The 17,699-nt window shown below is 46.3% G+C and overlaps 1 protein-coding gene across 4 annotated transcripts in view; it reads left to right on the forward strand.

Annotated features, from left to right (window-relative positions):
* Positions 1–17,699, forward strand: part of LOC137655693 (synaptic vesicle glycoprotein 2B-like) — a 132,862-nt gene that overhangs the window by 34,688 nt on the left and 80,475 nt on the right. For all 4 annotated transcript variants that reach the window (XM_068389664.1, XM_068389665.1, XM_068389663.1 and 1 more), the window contains one exon: positions 11,313–11,474. In XM_068389664.1, the coding sequence (XP_068245765.1) occupies positions 11,313–11,474 (162 nt within the window). The remainder of the gene's footprint in view (positions 1–11,312; positions 11,475–17,699) is intronic.

Below are 17,699 nucleotides of genomic sequence, written 5' to 3' on the forward strand. Positions count from 1 at the left end.
CCTCAATCACCTCGTGGTAGACATTATCTCAAGACCCATGTCCTCTCGCACTCTCTCGTGCTCGAAGTATGGCACTGACAATTGCTTGGGCCTCCTCCTCACCTTCCTCCCCCAAGTAGCCAGGTAGCCCGGGGTAAGGTGGCACCGGCTTATTCAAATACCACACCAACTTGTCCTCTCGGACCGGGCGCATATGAGAAAGGTGATACTTGCCTTTGGTCCCTGTCCGGATGTGTTGGATGACCACCGGAGCCGTTACCTTTAACATCTTCTGCCCCTCCATCAGACGACATGAGACAGGCACTGGCCAATCTTACGGCTCTAATGGAAAGCATTCGCAAGCAAGGCGAAGCTAGGGAAGCAAAACTTGAGAGAGAGCTCCGTGAAGCTCGACTCTCTGCCTCCCGAGGGTCATACAAGCGACTTAAAGTCCAAGAGTGGCGATAAGTCCAGAATGACTCTGAGTTTGTCTGAGTCCTTCTTGGGAACACAAAACAGCCTTCCCTTGAATTTGATGGACTTTGCTCTCCTTATAACCTGTTTGCTCAAGAGTTCTAAGGTATATTCTTCCAATAAGGGGGTGGAGTGTTGGAAGAATTGAGGAAATGATGGTGGAAATTTGTTCCATCTCCATCCTAGTCCATTCTTAATTAGGCTGTGGGCCCAACGATCGAAGGTCCAACGATCCTGAAAGTGTTGAAGCCTCCCTCCTACCTAAAGCAGCTCATTGCTTCGATTGTCCGGAGGGTTTACCTCCCTGACCGCGTCCTCCCCTACCTCGCGAGGGGTGTCTTGAGGAGCCCCGTCGGGAGCCTCTACCTTTCGGGCGAAAGGTAGTGGTTTGCCTCTCAAATGCAGGGTTGAATGCTGGTGACGGGGCAACCAGCTGCTGAGGCACCACTTGGAATGTGGTCTGTGGTTGAGCAACCACTTGGGGCACCGCGGTCATGGTGACTAGGATGTTGCTGGGCAGGCTGAGAGAATAGTCTAGGTTTCTTTGTCTTCCTTTTAGGTTGGGGAACCGCATCCTGGGAAGACTTCCTTTTAGACGAAATGCCCCACTTCTGGAGAAGGTTCTAATTCTCCGTGGCGGCTTTCTCAACTACCTCCTTGACCACTTCATTTGGGAAGAGGTCTTTACCCCAGATGTTGGAAGATATCAGCTTCCTGGGTTCGTGTTTTACTGCTGCTGCAATAAACACAAACTCTCTACAGCCTCTCCTAGCCTTCATAATAGCGTACAGGTCCTTCACTAGGGTGGCCATATGCATTTTGGCCAGGACCATGAGCATGTTTGGGGTGCTTTTTAGGACCACACATCTCTAAGCAGTTCTGTAGGGATAGGGATGCCGCAAGTCTCTTCTTCATCTCTTGCTCCCTGCGCAAGAGAAAGTCTGACAGTTTTGGGAGATTTTCGCTGAACTGCCGTCCCGTGATATCTGCATCCAACTTCCCTACTGAGAAGGTTAGGTGGACTTCCTTCCATTCCTTCTCTTCGATGGGCAGGGCTAACGACAGAGGCCTACACTCCTGTAGTGCAGGGCATGGTTTGCTTGCCTCCACTGCCTTGGCAACAGCTTTAGAAGCCTTCGACGTAAAGAGGAAGGCTATTGAAGCAGGAGCAAGAAAGGTAGGGTATTTCTTGCTCAAGGCAAACACTTTCGAGTTCGTGTAGCCCGCCTTCTTCAGGCTGCTCGACAAGAGAGCCTGTGCCTTGTCGTGGTCGAAAACCATGACCTCCTTTGGTTCCGTCTCCTCTTTTGACGCTGGCTCCTGCTTCAGTCGAATGAAGCAGTCTGGGAAAGCATTAAAGCTCGGCCAGAACTGGATGTTGTCTAAGGAGGTGGCTCCCATCTTCTCAGAGATGTACAGCTTGCCATTGGTAATTGGCATAAACTCCACGTACCTCCAGGGATTCGTCTCGGAGCAGGGTGGGAGGTCTTGGACTCTGGGTCGCTTGAATGATCCTCGGGAGGCAGTGATTCGTGCTTCACGGACCTCTTTTTCGAGCCTCGCTTCCCTTGCTTCGCCTTGCTTGCGAATATTCTCCATCAGCGCCGTAATATGAGCCAAAACTGCCTGGCTCATGTTGTCCAATGGAGGGGTAGAAGCAGAAGATGTAGAGGGTGTCGGCTCCAGTGCTGGCACAGACGGAAGGGACTCCGACTCGACTTCTTCTTTTTCAGGAAGCAGAGTAGACTCCTCCTTGGGATCATCCTTAAGGAGATCCTTCTCAGTGTCCATGGACACTTCAGATATTCTTTCCTCCTGGTGGATGTCCATGCCTTGCAATACCTCACTGACATTCGTCTCGATGGCAATCTGGACGCAGGGAGGTCCGGGTCGTGTTGGGGGCACGACAGCTTCACTACCCGCCTTAGGGAACAGCAAGCTACCCATCCTATCGTTAGGTAGGTACGGTCCCGGAGAGTTCTTTTGGAACCCTCGTACCCATTTGCGCAGCTTTTCTTGTGCTGCATCCCTCAACTCTGTTAACTTGGGGTCGTCGAAACCTTCAGCCACCATGGCCAAGCAGATGTTGCAGTTCGGGGGGTCCCAGTACCGCAGGGTTTCGGTAGTAATGGTGCAGGCGGCATGCGACCTGCACACTTTGTGACCACAGAAGTTCCTACTCCTGTGATTACGGAAGATCACCTCGCACTTCATTTGGGGTTCCTCCTGTAAAGAAAGGAAAATTAAATGAGTACGCGGTTGTTTATCACACATGATAAGCAGGTTATGCAAAATAATAATATTTGAACCATTATAGCTTAGGATAGTAAGCTAGAAAGGAAATAGGAAAGACACATACTTGTGTCTCCTGTCCAGCCAATTGCTGTGACCTCCCCCCAATATTAATGTTAGAGTTTCCTTATCAAGGCAAACTCAAAAGAGAAGGGTTCTAACCTCTAGGAATAGAATTAGTGTATACTAACACTGACCCTTCTTTAAAGATTTAATATTGTGGGGTTATCAACTGATTACTTATCAGTATATTGAAGGAATACTTCTCTTCAATATAGCATTGGTCTCAACAATAGACTGTGAAAGGATACACAGGGTATGTTGGAAAATAAACTACTGTATAATATATACAGTACTATAGTTTTCTGTCTGCAGTACATACTATACTGCAAATATACTGGGTACTGTATAATCATATACTGTAGTTCAGCCGGCATGTTGCCGGCTAGGCTAGAACCTGGCGGCACCGGTCCAGCCGGCAACATGTACCTGGCAGCACCGTTCCATACCGGCTGGGTTAGTACCTGGCAGCACTAGCCGACAGAGAGAGAGAAAGCATGAAGTGAAGGGCTGCCATATTAAATGTATCTGTACAATAAATAAGGGTGTAGGTATACTGTATAACCTTACTGCCTTCCTCCAGAATGAGGGTTCAAATGGAAGGGGAGAATGCATCATTCAGGCTTCCATCCAGCCACAAGATCCGTTGCTGGTCGCTGCCGGTTTCAGGGATGTGGATGGCAGTCCAAGGAAGGACTGAAGAACACTCAACGGCAAAGGGGTCTCCCACCGGCAGCCGTCATAGCCGGCACAACCTTTCCCAGAGCCTTGCGTCCGTAGGGGAAAGTCGGAGCGGTTATTAAGCCCCCTATGTAGGAGCCCGGCCGGCACTACGATCTACCCGGCAAGCGGGGAGATTGTAGGACGAAGGCCACAGGATTGCGATAGCTAGGCCATCGCTAAAGGACAGAGAGGGGCAGGGAAAGGGTCCTGTATATAGTGTTAGGAGAAGGCGGCAGGATTGCCGCCACTTCCAAACAAGGGTGAAACTTCGTTTCAGTATCGGCGCCATCCTAGGCGGTAGAAGAATATCTATTCTTCAGCCTAGGGTCTGCCGAAACAGGACTTGTCTTCTAGACCACAGGGGAGAAGGTGGCTGCATTATACTACCACTTCAAGTGTGGCCTAGTGAGGTTAAGCCTCCTATGCCGGAAACTCTAAGCCGGCAGGGGAGTGACTGAATACTCTGAGGTTCTGTCGAAAACCCAAGCCGGAATACTCGCCGGCAAGGGTGGGAGACAGAAAACACTAGCCTAGTCAAGCCGAAGTGACTACTCTATGGTGAGACCAAGATAGGGTTGTCGCCTATGGTGGCACTCAGAGGGAAGGAGGGATTACCCTTAAATCTCCACAGGAGACGACTATCGAGTTATATAAATAATTCTAGGAGATATACTATCTCTTGTTGAATTGATAAAACGATACACGAGTGTAAACGGGGATAATGTATGAAAGTACGTATACTAAAGCGCGTAGGCTAGGTAGACTAGCGCGGGGCGAGATCTTAGTTACCTAAATCACTGAAACTCTAACGTATACGATCGACATATGAGCAAGAGGAAATTTGTATGCATAATCATATCTTCACTAGTATAATTGTGCCTAAATAGCTTTTATAATTCATTAATGCTATTAAAACCGGGAATGTCGTTCTGCTGACTAAATAATGCATGCATGACGAACGACAGCACCCAACTTGGCGCCTCCGGTGACTGGCCAAGCTCCATGAAACACATTAAATTAAACTAATTTCACTGTGAAGCAGGAGCTAAAAATTATACACTGTAAAGATTAAATACTCAACTTTCCAGAGGCAGAAGAAGCTGGAGAATGCATAATAAATCCTCTCAAGAATGATCAAGAACGTTAGATAACAGGGAAAACCACCGTGCAAAATCGCTACCAAAGAAGGAATGAGCACCATCTTGGAGCCTTGTAATAGTACGGGAGGAAGGGTAACCTTGATAACAGGTCCCCTTCAGTTTCACCACTCTTCCCCCTCAAAACGAAAACGCTATTCGGGGTGAAGATTGCCATATGCCGTATCAAGATATACGTCCCCTGATATTATGCGATATCCTTAAGAGAAATTTTAAGGATATTCGTGCCAGGAGTTAGAATTCTGGAGACCTATGGTCAATTGTCTGGGAATATCATTGTAGCCAAATATCCCTTAGAAAGCGGTCTAAAGGAACCTTCCATCAGAACGACATGGTTTGAGCCCAAAAATATATATATAATACTGTGTATATATATATATATATATATATATATATATATATATATATATATATATATATATATATATATATATATATATATATAGTATATATATATATATATATATATATATATATATATATATATATATATATATATATATATATATATATATATATATACTGTATATACTGTATATATAATTCAGATTTTTAAATATCTAACTTCCCTGGTAATTACATATATATAGCTTTATCCCGCTGATTCTTCGCACGCACGGCATAAATTCAAAATTCGCGGCAATCGACGTTGGATGGTCAGGTGTGATCATACCTGCGCTTCCTCTACCCAGGTACTTGGAACCATTCCCATTTGTCTTCAGAAATTCCCTGCTGTCGTTCTAGCAACACGTTGGAAATTTGCTCTACTTTGTTTGGGTTTGCTTTAACTACAAATTGGTGAAGTACCCTTTGCTTTTTTTTTGGTTGATGGCTTTCGCTGATATTGGATTTTCCTTGATTTCTTTTTCACACGGATAAGATAGATGTTGTTGGTCCGACTTGGACAGTTTATATTAACTTGTTTTCTGGATTTTCTAGATGGCTGACTCAGTTGTTAGAATTTTTGTGAAGGGGTGCAAGACTGGCTTCCAAAAGCTGCTCTTGATCCCCACACAGCATGTAGAAATGCAGAGGGCATGTGTGTACTTTTCTTTTTTTGGGGGGAATATGATCGCTATGTTCGTAAGCTTGAAAGGGGTAGGATCAGGAGTTTTTCCCCCTACTGTAAAAACTAACGAACCAACTCTTAAAGACATGATGGCGTAAACTCTACGAAGAATGGCTTGCAAAATATGTAAATTCATTTCTTTTTCTTGCAAGGAAGGAAAAGAAAATACTACAGTAACTTACAAAGCAAAAGTATTTCATTTTTATAATGTAAGAGGAAATATATTATTTTTAAGAAGATATTTGTCCTATTAGTATACTTTCTTTAGATAATCATCGATCTATTATCAGAGATTAAAACTAGCGTACAGTCAATTTACGCTACGTAGTACTCATGACGATCGTTACAGTTCCACAAATACTTTGTATCGTTATTTGATATTTACATATTGTGAATACTAATATTAATCGTATAGCCTATTGAATTCTGCTTCAAGCCCTTGGTGAAAGTGTAGAATCTCTCACAGCAGGCAGGTCTAAATTATGGTCTGATGTGAAAGAGTTAAAAAGTGGTAGTTTCAGTGCTTAAATCGGTGCAGTGGAGGGTGCGGTTGCTCGGACCTGTCGTTCTCTTAGCCCTGGACCTCTTCCAAGCTCCCCAATCCCTGGGAGAAGGAATGTCAACAGGCGAAGGGAGGCGAGAGGCGTTAGCCCCCGAGCAGTCGTCCCCTCGAGCGTACCTGTTGACGCTTACCAGGATGCTCGCCAGAAAGCCAAGCGTCAAGGGTTCATGACGCTGAGCGTCAAGGAGTTGTACGTTGGGACGCCAAGCGTAAGAGCCTCGGATGTCATGAAACCGAGCGTCGAGATCGCGAACGTCATAGTTCCGAGCGTCAAGATCGCGAACATCATAGTTCGGAGCATCTAGCGTTGGAACAACGTGAAGCCAGGCATCATGATATTGGACTCCTTGATGCCAGAAGTCAGGATAAGACCGGAGTTGGGACAGCGAGACGCTAACTGCCAGCAAGACGCGGATTCACTGCAAGTTGCAGCGCTCATAGACGCTCCCTCGCAGCAAGCTGGACGCGTGACGGGAGGTGACAAGGACCGTGACGGGAGGTGACAAGGATCGTGACGGGAGGTGACAAGGATCGTGACTCTCCCTCGCAGCATGCTGGATGCATGCATGACGCACACAAGTGGGACGATCCGCGTGATTCCCTCACTCTTTCGATATCAGAAATCGCCAATCCTTTGGAAGAGATCTCAGAGGAGGAGATGCAAGAAACTCTTCATGAGGTGGATCTGAAAAGATTACTTGCGGGATTGGCGGACTTATTTCCGAATGATTTTCAGCAGGCTGTTCCTCGGAGCCCACCCTCACAGTTTATGAAGGGTAGACCCCAGAAGTCTTCCTCCTTCAAGAAGACAGTTTTAGCCAGATAAGTGAAGAGGGCTTTTTCGACGTTGAACGACTGGATTTTGAAGAAAAAGGAACAGGGAAGGACAACCTTTTCCTTCCCCCCAACGAGATTGGCTTCTAGATCTAGCGTGTGGTACGAGACTGGGGAGGCTCTCAGCTTGGGAGTTCCTGCCTCTTCCCGAGGGGACTTCTCCAGACTCGTAGACGCCTCGCGTAGAACAGCCATGACTAAGGCTAAACTTATGTGGTCCACATTGGAAAATGACCACTTGCTGAAAGGTGTCTTCAGCTTGATGGACTGGATTCTCGGAGCCCTCGCAGATGTTACGGATGAGAAGAACGAGACGCAAATGCACCTTATTGCCTGTCTCGATAAAGCTGTGAGGGACGGGACAGTCAAACTCACAGCCCTTTTCACAGCAGGTATTATTAAGAAAAGAGCTATGCTGTTTCTTTCCTGTCGTCAGGAGTGACTCACGCTCAGAGAGCAGAGCTCTTGTATGCTCCCTTGACCAAATACCTCTTCCCTTCAGAGCTAGTGAAGGACTTATCGGCAGCTCTTGCACAACAAGGAACGCAAGATCTGATTACAAGGACTGCAAGGAAAGTTCTTCCGGCAAACTTTTTAGCCAGGAAGGAGAAGGAAGCTCCTCCCACGCATCAGCGCTTTTGTGGGAGAGCCCTTTCGAGAGGAAGCCAGAGAATGGCTGCTGGAGGGCAAACCCTAAACAGCAACTGAAACCCAAAAAGTGAACTCAACAACCTCCAGACACAAGTGGGAGCCAGTTTATCCCACTACTGGCAAGAGTTGAGCCAAAGGAGAACGGACGATTGGACAGTCGAAATACTAAAGGAAGGATACAAATCCCCTTCCTAAGGAAGCCTCCTCTTTCGCCAGAGCCGTTAGAGTTGACAGCTACATTCTCGGGGAGCAAAGCAGCAGCTCTTCAAGAGCAGGTAAACCAGATGCTGTCAAAAGCAGCAATAGAAGTGGTAGAGGACCCCTCGTCAGAGGGATTTACAACAGACTATATCTGGTACCCAAGAACTCGGGGGATTGGAGACCCGTTTTGGACGGAAGTCCACTGAACAAGTCCGTGAGCAAAGTCAAGTTTGCTATGGAGACATCTGCGTCAGTCGTTGCAGGCACCAAACAAGGAGACTGGATGGTGTCGATAGACCTGCAGGACTCATATTTTCACATCCCAATTCACCCGAACTACAGGGAATATCTGAGGTTTGTACATCACGCAACAACTTTTCAGTTCAGAGCACTTTGTTTTGGACTAAGCACGGCTCCTTACGTTTTCACACGAGTGGTATTGAACGTGGCTCTCTGGTTACATCTGGAAGGGATACGAATATCGATGTACCTGGACGACTGGCTAATCAGAGCCAGGTTGCAAGAAAAGTGTCTGGAGGATCTACAAGTGACTACATCTACATCCACTTCAGTTCCATCTGTCAAGATATTGGACAAGAGACCAAGACCTAGAGATGTGGATTCCTATCCCTCTGGGAATCAGGAATCAGTTGAGTTGGTGGGACGACCCCAACAAGCTTCAAGACGGCTTCGAACTTCAACAGAAGAACCCCGACCTAGTGTTGTATTCAGACGCATCAGACGTGGGGTGGGGTGCAACACTGGGGAAGGGCGAGTTCTCAGGTCTATGGGAAGACCATCAGAAGAAATGTCACATAAACGTGAAGGAACTGGTGGCCATTCATCTAGCGCTAATACACTTCCAGGAGGAGGTCCAAAACAAGTTAGTAGAGGTCAACGTAGACAACACCACAGTGTTGGCCTATATCAGGAAACAGGGAGGCACTCGTTCGAATTCCCTTTACGATTCAGCAAAGATCTGCTGTGGGCAAAAGCGAACAATATAACTCTGATAACCCGCTTCATAGAGGGAGAGAATGTCAGAGCGGACCTTCTCAGTAGAGGAAGACAGGTTCTCACGACAGAATGGACCCTACATCACGAGGTGTGCAGCAGACTTTGGAATCTGTGGTGAGAACCGTCAATAGACCTCTTTGGGATGCAGAGAACAAAGAGGTTACCTGTTTACTGCTCTTCAGTCCCAGACCAGGAAGCAGTGGCAGCGGACGCCTTCCTCATGGAGTGGGAAGGACTAGACACGTACTCCTTTCCCCCCATTCAGGATCCTAGACAGAGTCATGAAGAAGTTCAGGGAGTCGAACAATGCCCGCATGACCCTGATAGCTCCGTTTTGGCCCATGAGACCCTGGATCACAGAAGTGATGGAGTGGCTAGTAGACACCCCCAGATCGTTACCTTGTCGGAACGATCTACTTAGATAGCCACATATAGAGAGATACCATCAAAATCTCCTCGCTCTCAATCTAACTGCCTTTTGACTATCGAAAAAACTGGCAAGAGCGAAGGGCTTTTTGAGGAAAGCTGCAAGAGCAATCCCGAGAGCGCGGAGGACGTCCAAAATCAAGGTGTACCAGTATAAGTGAGACGTGTTCAGGGGAATGGTGCAGAGTTAACAACATTTCCTCTTCCAGTACCTCTCTAACTCAACTGTCAGATTTTCTGTTACACTTAAGAACCCAAGAGAAACTAGCAGTATCAACCATCAAGGGATACCGCAGCATGCTAGCTTCCGGCTTCCGTCACAGAGATATTGACGTGTCGGGAGACAAGGATCTCTCGGACCTCATAAGGTCCTTTGAGACAGTTAAGAGGAAGGACAACCCAACCCCCTCTTGGAATTTGGATGTAGTCCTGATGTTTCTAACCTCGAGCAGGTTTGAACCTCTCAACAAGGCTTCGTGGTAGGATCTCACTAAGAAGACCCTATTCCTGGTTGCGTTGGCAACAGCCAAGAGGATAGGAGAATTGCAAGCCTTTAGCAAAAATGTAGGCTTCAATGGAGAGAATGCAGTCTGCTTGCTGCAACTAGGTTTTCTCGCCAAGAACAAGAATCCTTCTCAGCCATGGCCCAGATCCTTTACCATACCAGGATTAACTCATTTAGTAGGAGAGGAAAAGGAGAGAGGCCTTTGTCCAGTGAGGGCCCTAAAATTTTATCTGCAGAGGACCAAAAACATGAGAGGACAGGCAGACAACCTCTGGTGCTCGGTGAAGAAACCTTCGTTACCCTTGTCAAAAGAATGCACTGGCGTTCCTTATCAAGGATTTAATAAGGGAAGCTCACCAGAACTGTGACGAGAAAAGCTTCCCAATCCTTGAAGTCAAAGCACACAAAGTAAGAGCTGTGGCAACTTCGATGGCTTATAGACACAACAAGTCTATGAAATCGATTTTGTAAACAACATTCTGGTGAAGCAAATTAATCTTCGCAGATTGTTACCTAAAGAGGTACAGACCCAATATGAGGATTGTTGTTGCCTCTAACCTATAACCTTGTTTATACCCTTGCTTTTTCTTGAACTTGATCTCACAGGTTGTCTGGGGTGCAAGTCTAAGTTAGGTTTTATGGAGTGTATTTTTAGTGTGTTAGTGGGTCAGGTGGTCACCTCATTGTCCATGGCTATGCCAGGATAGCAAGGGTGGTGGTCTAGTCATGTTAAGGTCAATGACCGTGTGACAGCCCCACAGAGACTTTCTACAGCCCCCTGGGTGGATCGCTGGGTCTCTTAAGGAATGCAGGCAAATGAGGCAGGAAAACTATGAAGCCAGCTTCCTTATCAGGTTGGATCCAGATTATTGGTACAGCTAATTTGTAGCGATTAATAATTATACGGATTCCCAACGGGGTTGCGATTCTCTAACCCCTCACCAATGGTGTCAATCAACTATATATATGTAACTACCAGGGAAGTTAGATATTTAAAAATGGTATTTTCATTTTAAAATAAGTTTTTAAATATACTTACCTGGTAGTTACATATATAAAAGGTCCCTCCCTCCCCCCCCTCTGAGAACAGGGGCATGGAATTTCTGAGGACAAATGGGAATGGTTCCAAGTACTGTACCTGGGTAGAGGGAGCGCAGGTATGATCACCTGACCATCTATCGGCGATTGCCGCGAATTTTGAATTTCTGCCGAGCGCGCGACGAATCGGCGGGATAAAGCTATATATATGTAACTACCAGGTAAGTATATTTAAAAACTTATTTTAAAATAAAAATACCCTTTTTGACAGCTTTAGTACTGGCTGTTAATTACAAATGAAGTAAATGTTTTTCAATATTTCAGGTTATGGAAAATTTCAATACTGGCTGATTGGAGTTGGTGGCTTTGCAAATGCTAGTGATGCAATAGAAATTTTGTGCATATCTATACTTCTTCCTGCAGCTGAATGTGATCTTCATATGACATCTTTTGATAAAGGGTTACTTATCGCTTTAGTATTTCTTGGTGAGTATCTAATTGAATGCCGGTGTGTTTTTAGTTTGATTTATTCTATTTAAACTGTGCAGTCCCTATGAAGTAACAGAGTAACCCCATTTGTAATAAAGAAATTCAGTCCTAAAAATATTTATTTTTTGAGTTTTACAGTAATTACAATCTAATGCTCTGTTTAAAAAAACTTATTGAATGACATTTCACAGTTGAAATAACTGAAGTGGTGATTGAAAAATATAAAAGTCCCAAGTTTGTTAGAACTTCATGATAATGTGAATTTTCTACTTAATTCTAAAGCAATTATTTAATAATAAAATCTTGGAAGTTATTACTCGCTGGATGTGGTTAGGTAGAATGATGCAAGCCTTCCAATATTTCAATATTTATAGGCCAGCTTACGTAATTTGTCCTTGTATTTTACCAGAAATTCATAATACTATTACCTTGAAGTAGGAGCTTTTATACGCTAAGGATAAAAACTAAAACAATGCCATCTGCCTATTTGCCATGACACTGATCTCCCTACAGTCTACAATGCCAGTTATCAGAATTATCTCATATTCCAAGCACTTAACTCAGATTCCAAGTGCCTTTTACAGTAACATTTCGGTATTTAAATGTCGAAGAGCATTCAGCACTGCTCTTTGTTTTTCCAATGTCTCTGATACCCCAGCTATAAAAGTGTGGTTTTTGTGCTCTGAATTGTTACAGGCTCTCAAAGATATGTCTTTAAAGTGGTCTTAATTAAACTCACTAACATGTATACAGATTGAAATTTAAGGAATTAGTGAGTGTTGCCCATTTTAGCAACAAAGGTACATCATAAATTGTGATACAGTGAGCTGTGACTTATTGTTAAATTTGAGTATCCATTGTTTACTTTAAAATTCATCCCTTTAACTCTACTGTAAATTACCTTGCTTGATAGGACAAGGGATAATTTTATTATATTGTCAAGTGCAGTATATTTTCCTAAAGTTATGAATTTTGACATCCACGAACGTTGACATTTAAAAATTTTTCTGTCATAATTAAACTCTATAATTTTGGTATCCCAAAGGAAGACCTACATTCTTGATCTTTACTTATGGTTGATGTTGATATCTATTTTTGAATTTTGTATTATCACCTCTTTTAAAGTTATTATTTTGTTTTGTGAATCATATTTAGGGTGATTTATGTCCTAGTTTGTGGAGTTTTATTAAACTATGCTTGTCATAAGTAGGCAAGTCATTTTGGAATTATACTTTCCATTCTGTTTTCAAGTTTTTACATAAATACAGAATTGTTCCGTAACTGGAATACAAACCACGCTATTTATTAGGGGTTATACTTTCGGCGGAGGTGAAATGACGAGCCATTAAAATTTAGCGAGGGCTAACTACCCACATCGCTAGTTAGCGGGGGTAGGGGGATGGTAGCTTGCTACCACTCCCGTTCACACACCTGTGATTTAGTCACTTTACTTTTGGATTGGATCGAGAGCGGTTGTTTCCTCTCTCCCTCCTCGCCTATTCTGGACTGCCATTAATTTTTGTCTTTTAACTTACTTTTTCTTATACTTGTATATACCTGTATATGAAAACATTCTTAATGTTTATGTATATATATGTGTATAGAAATGTGATAAGTTTCCTTTTCAGTGTTTGTGCTGTGCGTGTGATACTTATACGACAACGACACTTGCATACATTAACAAGGCCAGCACAGTTCCACTTCATGGGGAACGACCTCTTCCTCTCTGTTCCATCGGTCTTCCCGTCGGCATATAGCCGTTAACTCGTCCGCCGCAGGGGAATCGTCATCGCCTGGACCCTCTTCATTCAATTATTGTCTTCGCCTTTTCCTTTTTCCTACGGGAAACATGGATTTCTGAGCGAAGGGAATTGGGCCTCTCAAAGATGGACTACGGTCTTTCTCTTCTCGAGGTCGTTCACCTTTACAACAACAGTGTACTATTGGGGGAAGCTCCTTTCCCGTGGGCGGGTTAGGTTGCTCTTCCGATTGTTTGTCTCAATTATTTTTAGTGAAAATATAATTGTATTTTAACTTTTCAGCTTTTCTCCGTGGGGAACACTTCCCTTCGTAAGGTCAGTGATTCTCACTATTAGTGAATATTCTTAGCTGATTTAAATAATTGTAATTCTGTTTTTATTACAGTTACTCCGCTCCCCCCTTCTCCCATGGATGTCGACTGGGGAAGGAAGGGCGCAATACTTAATTCTATGTTGTTCCCTCGGGGTTCCTTTTCGGAGTTCCTCCCTAAGGAATTTGTTAAATAATTAATTTTTTGTTGGCGCAATACTTATTTTATGTTGTTCCCTCGGGGTTATTCTTCGGAGTTCCTCCATAGGGAATTTCTGTTAAATAATTAATTTTATTTTTTCCCAGTTAACTATGCAGTTTTTCTTCGTTCGACTAAGAGTGCCGATGAAGCATAGCTGTTCTGTTCATGCACGGTGAATCTGCTGTCACTGCCATCCCTCAGAGGACGTCGTCATGGGCGTCATCCCTTAACTTAGAAGTACTCCCATGACAACATGACCAGCACTTCAGATCATCTTACAACGCTAAAGGAGGTTCGCCTCCAGGGGTTGGACAACTTCCCTTCTGAGGAAAGTTTCCTCCCCAGGTGTGAGGTTGTTTTTCCCTTTAGAGGGAGAACTTCCCACATCTTAATAAATTCATCGTCTCCGACTGTTGTTGCTGCCTTCGCCCAGACTTCTCTCCCCCCTTGCTGAGTTTTTCTTCCTTCAGGGGCGGAGCACGGTCTTGGCACCTCTCTTCTACAAAGTGCTTACCTCTCTCGTTCACGAGAGAGGTAAGAGACTCCTCTTCGGAGGATCGCTACTGTTAAAGGTCAGCTTGCTGATCCACCGGCCCTCAATGGGCGTCTTCTAGTCTCTTCTACGAAGTGTTCACCTCTCTCGTTCGCAAGAGAGGCCACTTATAGAGACTCCTCTTCGGAGGATCGGTACTGTTAAAGGTCAGCTTGCTGATCCACCGGCCCTCAATGGACGTCATCATGGGCGTCTTCTAGTCTCTTCTACGAAATGTTCACTTCTCTCGTTCGCGAGAGAGGCCACTCATAGAGACTGCACTTTGGAGGATTGCTACTGTTAAAGGTCAGCTTGCTGATCCACCGGCCCTCATAGGCGTCATCACGGGTGTCTTCAAGTCTCTTCTACGAAGTATTCACCTCTCTCGTTCGCGAGAGGCCACTCATAGAGACACCTCTTCGGAGGATCAAGCAGACCTACCAGGACCTACTGATCTACCAGTGCAACCTTGCACTGCAACGTAGTTCTTTGGACTTTGGTCCTGGACTCTAATGCGGACCTTTTTACGGTCCCCATCGGTGGATGCTCGCCCTTCCAAAGGGCACATCCCAGTTCCTGATCGTCCTGCCAGCTGACCTGCCAATCTACTGCGCTCCAACAGTCTTCCGTGCGTGCGCCTTCTGACAGTCTTCCGGGCGCGCCTTCGGACAGTCTTCCGCGCGCGTGCGCTGATGGTTTGCCCCGCGCGCGCGTCAACAGTCTTGCATATGCGCGCGCTCCAACAGTCTCCCGCGCGAGCTCGCGCGTGGGCGCCGATGATTTTCCGTGCGCACCAACAGTCTTGCACGCGCGCGCGCCGACTTTCTTCCGCGTGCGCGGGCGTCTATGGTCTCCCACGAGCGCCGATGCTCTTGCGCTCGCGCCAATAGTCTTCCACGCACGTGAGCGCACCAACAGTCTACTGCTTACGTGCGCCGTCAGTCCTACGCCCGCGTGTGCCGATGGCCTTCTGCGCGTGCGCCCGCCGATAGCCTTCCGCGTGTGTGCGCCCCGATGGCCTTCCACGTGTGTGTGCCCCGATGGCCTTCCGCGCGTGCGCGCGCCGATGGCCTTCCGAGCGTCCGCGCGCCGATGGCCTTCCGAGCGTCCGCGCACCGATGGCCTTCCGAGCGTCCGCGCGCCGATGGCCTTCCGAGCGTCCGCGCGCCGATGGCCTTCCGCGCGTGCGCGCGCCAGCGGTGTTCCACGCGCGGGCACCAAAGGTCTCCCGCGCGAGCACCCGTTGGCCTTCCACGCGCATGCGCGCCAATGCTTTTGCGCTCCAATGATCTTGTGCGTACGCAGCCTTCCGCGCGCTGATGGTCTTTGCGCGCGGGCGCTGATGGTCTCCCGCGCCAATGGTCTTCCGCACACGCGCGCCCGTAGTCCCCACGTAGTACTCGCGCCAATGCACCCGCCCTTGAGCAACCAGTCACACGGTTTGGTGCATTCTAGGGAGAATGCACAAAACTACATGGCACTTTCCTGCGCCCTCCTGTGCAGTTACGGTCTCAGATCGAATGCGCCAGTTCTTGCCAAAGAGTCAGGGCTCGCAGATCCAATGCACTAACCCTTGTCTAAGAGCCAGCACTCGCCTGCTCTCCAGGCAGAAATTGAGCACCAGCATCATCCTGTGTCCCATCGCTCCAGTACTCTCCTACACACTCGCGTAATGGGCAATAATAAGGAATAAAACTTTTTGGACAGGTCACCATTTCCCCATTCCTCCCCGCAGACACATAAAGATTGCCACCAGGAAAGAGGAATAAGGCTTCACAGAAGGATTCAAGATCCCGAAGATTCCATCCTACAAAGGGAATCGAAACGGGGAATCCTTGGTCCCTGTCTCTTCTGAAGTTTATTTTTTCCTTGACAGACCACCGTCAGCAAACGGGAAAGCATCAACAGTCTGATCTCTAGATCACTGTTTGCTGATGGCTAGTTCACAGTTTACTGATCGCTAGGTCGCCGATCACCAGATCACCAGTTGCTAGCTCAATGCTGATCTTTGACCTCTAGTCCCTCCAATGACTAACGATCTCCAATTGCTAGCGTTTCCAATCACTGATTGCTTGTCAATAACCAGTCATCAGCTTTCTGATCACTAGATCACCGATGGGCAGCTCATCTTTCTTCGATCATTGAACTCAGCTCGCTGATCTCTGACCAGCCCATCCTTCAGCTTGCTCATCTCTGATCAACCAGGAGGAATCATATCAGCTTGCTGATCTCTAACTCACCATTGGCTCACAGACCACCGATTCATTGATCATCTGCAATTTGCCAGCAGTTCGTGACTCAAACTTACTAGTCAACTGCTTCCTGTAGTTTCCTAGATCAGAAGGTATACAACATACTTCTCGCTACTGTCCGTTCGCCATCACATTAAAGTGATCGGCAAACGTTCGACAACCCTTATCAACGGCTTGTTGACAGGGAACTACTTGCAAGCACTCTCCAACTTCACAGTAACCATGATACCCAACGGTTAACCATTGATTAACATTCGCCAGATTGATTCTATTCTAAGGAATAGCATCAATCCCATCAGGGCGCATGGTAAGGCTAAGCATTGCCTTCCTTCTGTTAGTTAAAGGAATTCTCTCTCAGAGAAGAATTCTTACACTGGGTATCGCGCCTGATCCTTTACGACACAAGTCAAGACTCCAGCGTCGACAATCTTCTATGTAAAAGGATCTGCAAGGAGCTGTTCCTTTGGGTCGATGTCCACACCATGTTGGAGTTCGAACAAGGGCTAAGACCTCAGGTCTTCATTTGCACACTGGACCTAAAGGACGCTTACTCCCAGGTCCAAACCATCCATCTAGGAAGGTTGGAAGATTCAGTCTAGACAAACAAGAAACACCAGTTCAAGGCACTGTGCTTCGGTCTTTCCACTACACCCATCCTGGTCTCACAGGATCGGCTTCTGTCTCCTCTGTCTCGGGACAACTGACTGACCTTAGCAGACTCAGTGGCAACCTTGCATTAACACTGGAACTTCTGAAGTCTTTTTACCAAGATCCAGTGATCAGGGTCAACCTACGGAAGTCTTCCCTACTTCCCTCCCAGAAGACTGGTGTATCTGGGAATGATTCTAGACACCAATCTCCACAAAACCTTCTCGAAACGAGAACGATTCCCATTCCAAGAGACTTGAGTCAGAAAAAGAAGAGAGGAGGGACCATAGTGCTGCACCACACGACCTCAGCCCTCTGGACAGAGCCTGAAAGTACCTTCACTTAAATCTCTTAAGAGATAAAGGCCAACTTTCCGGTCCTTCAGCAGCCTCATCGGTTCCAAACAGACCACTCAGTGATGTGATGGATGACACACCACACACCACATAGAGACTCACGTCGACAAGCAAGAAGGAACTTGCTCGTAGCCTCTTCACATCCAACAGTATAAGCACTAA

Source organism: Palaemon carinicauda, chromosome 16 (genome assembly GCF_036898095.1).
Source record: "Palaemon carinicauda isolate YSFRI2023 chromosome 16, ASM3689809v2, whole genome shotgun sequence".
Lineage (NCBI taxonomy): Eukaryota > Metazoa > Arthropoda > Malacostraca > Decapoda > Palaemonidae > Palaemon > Palaemon carinicauda.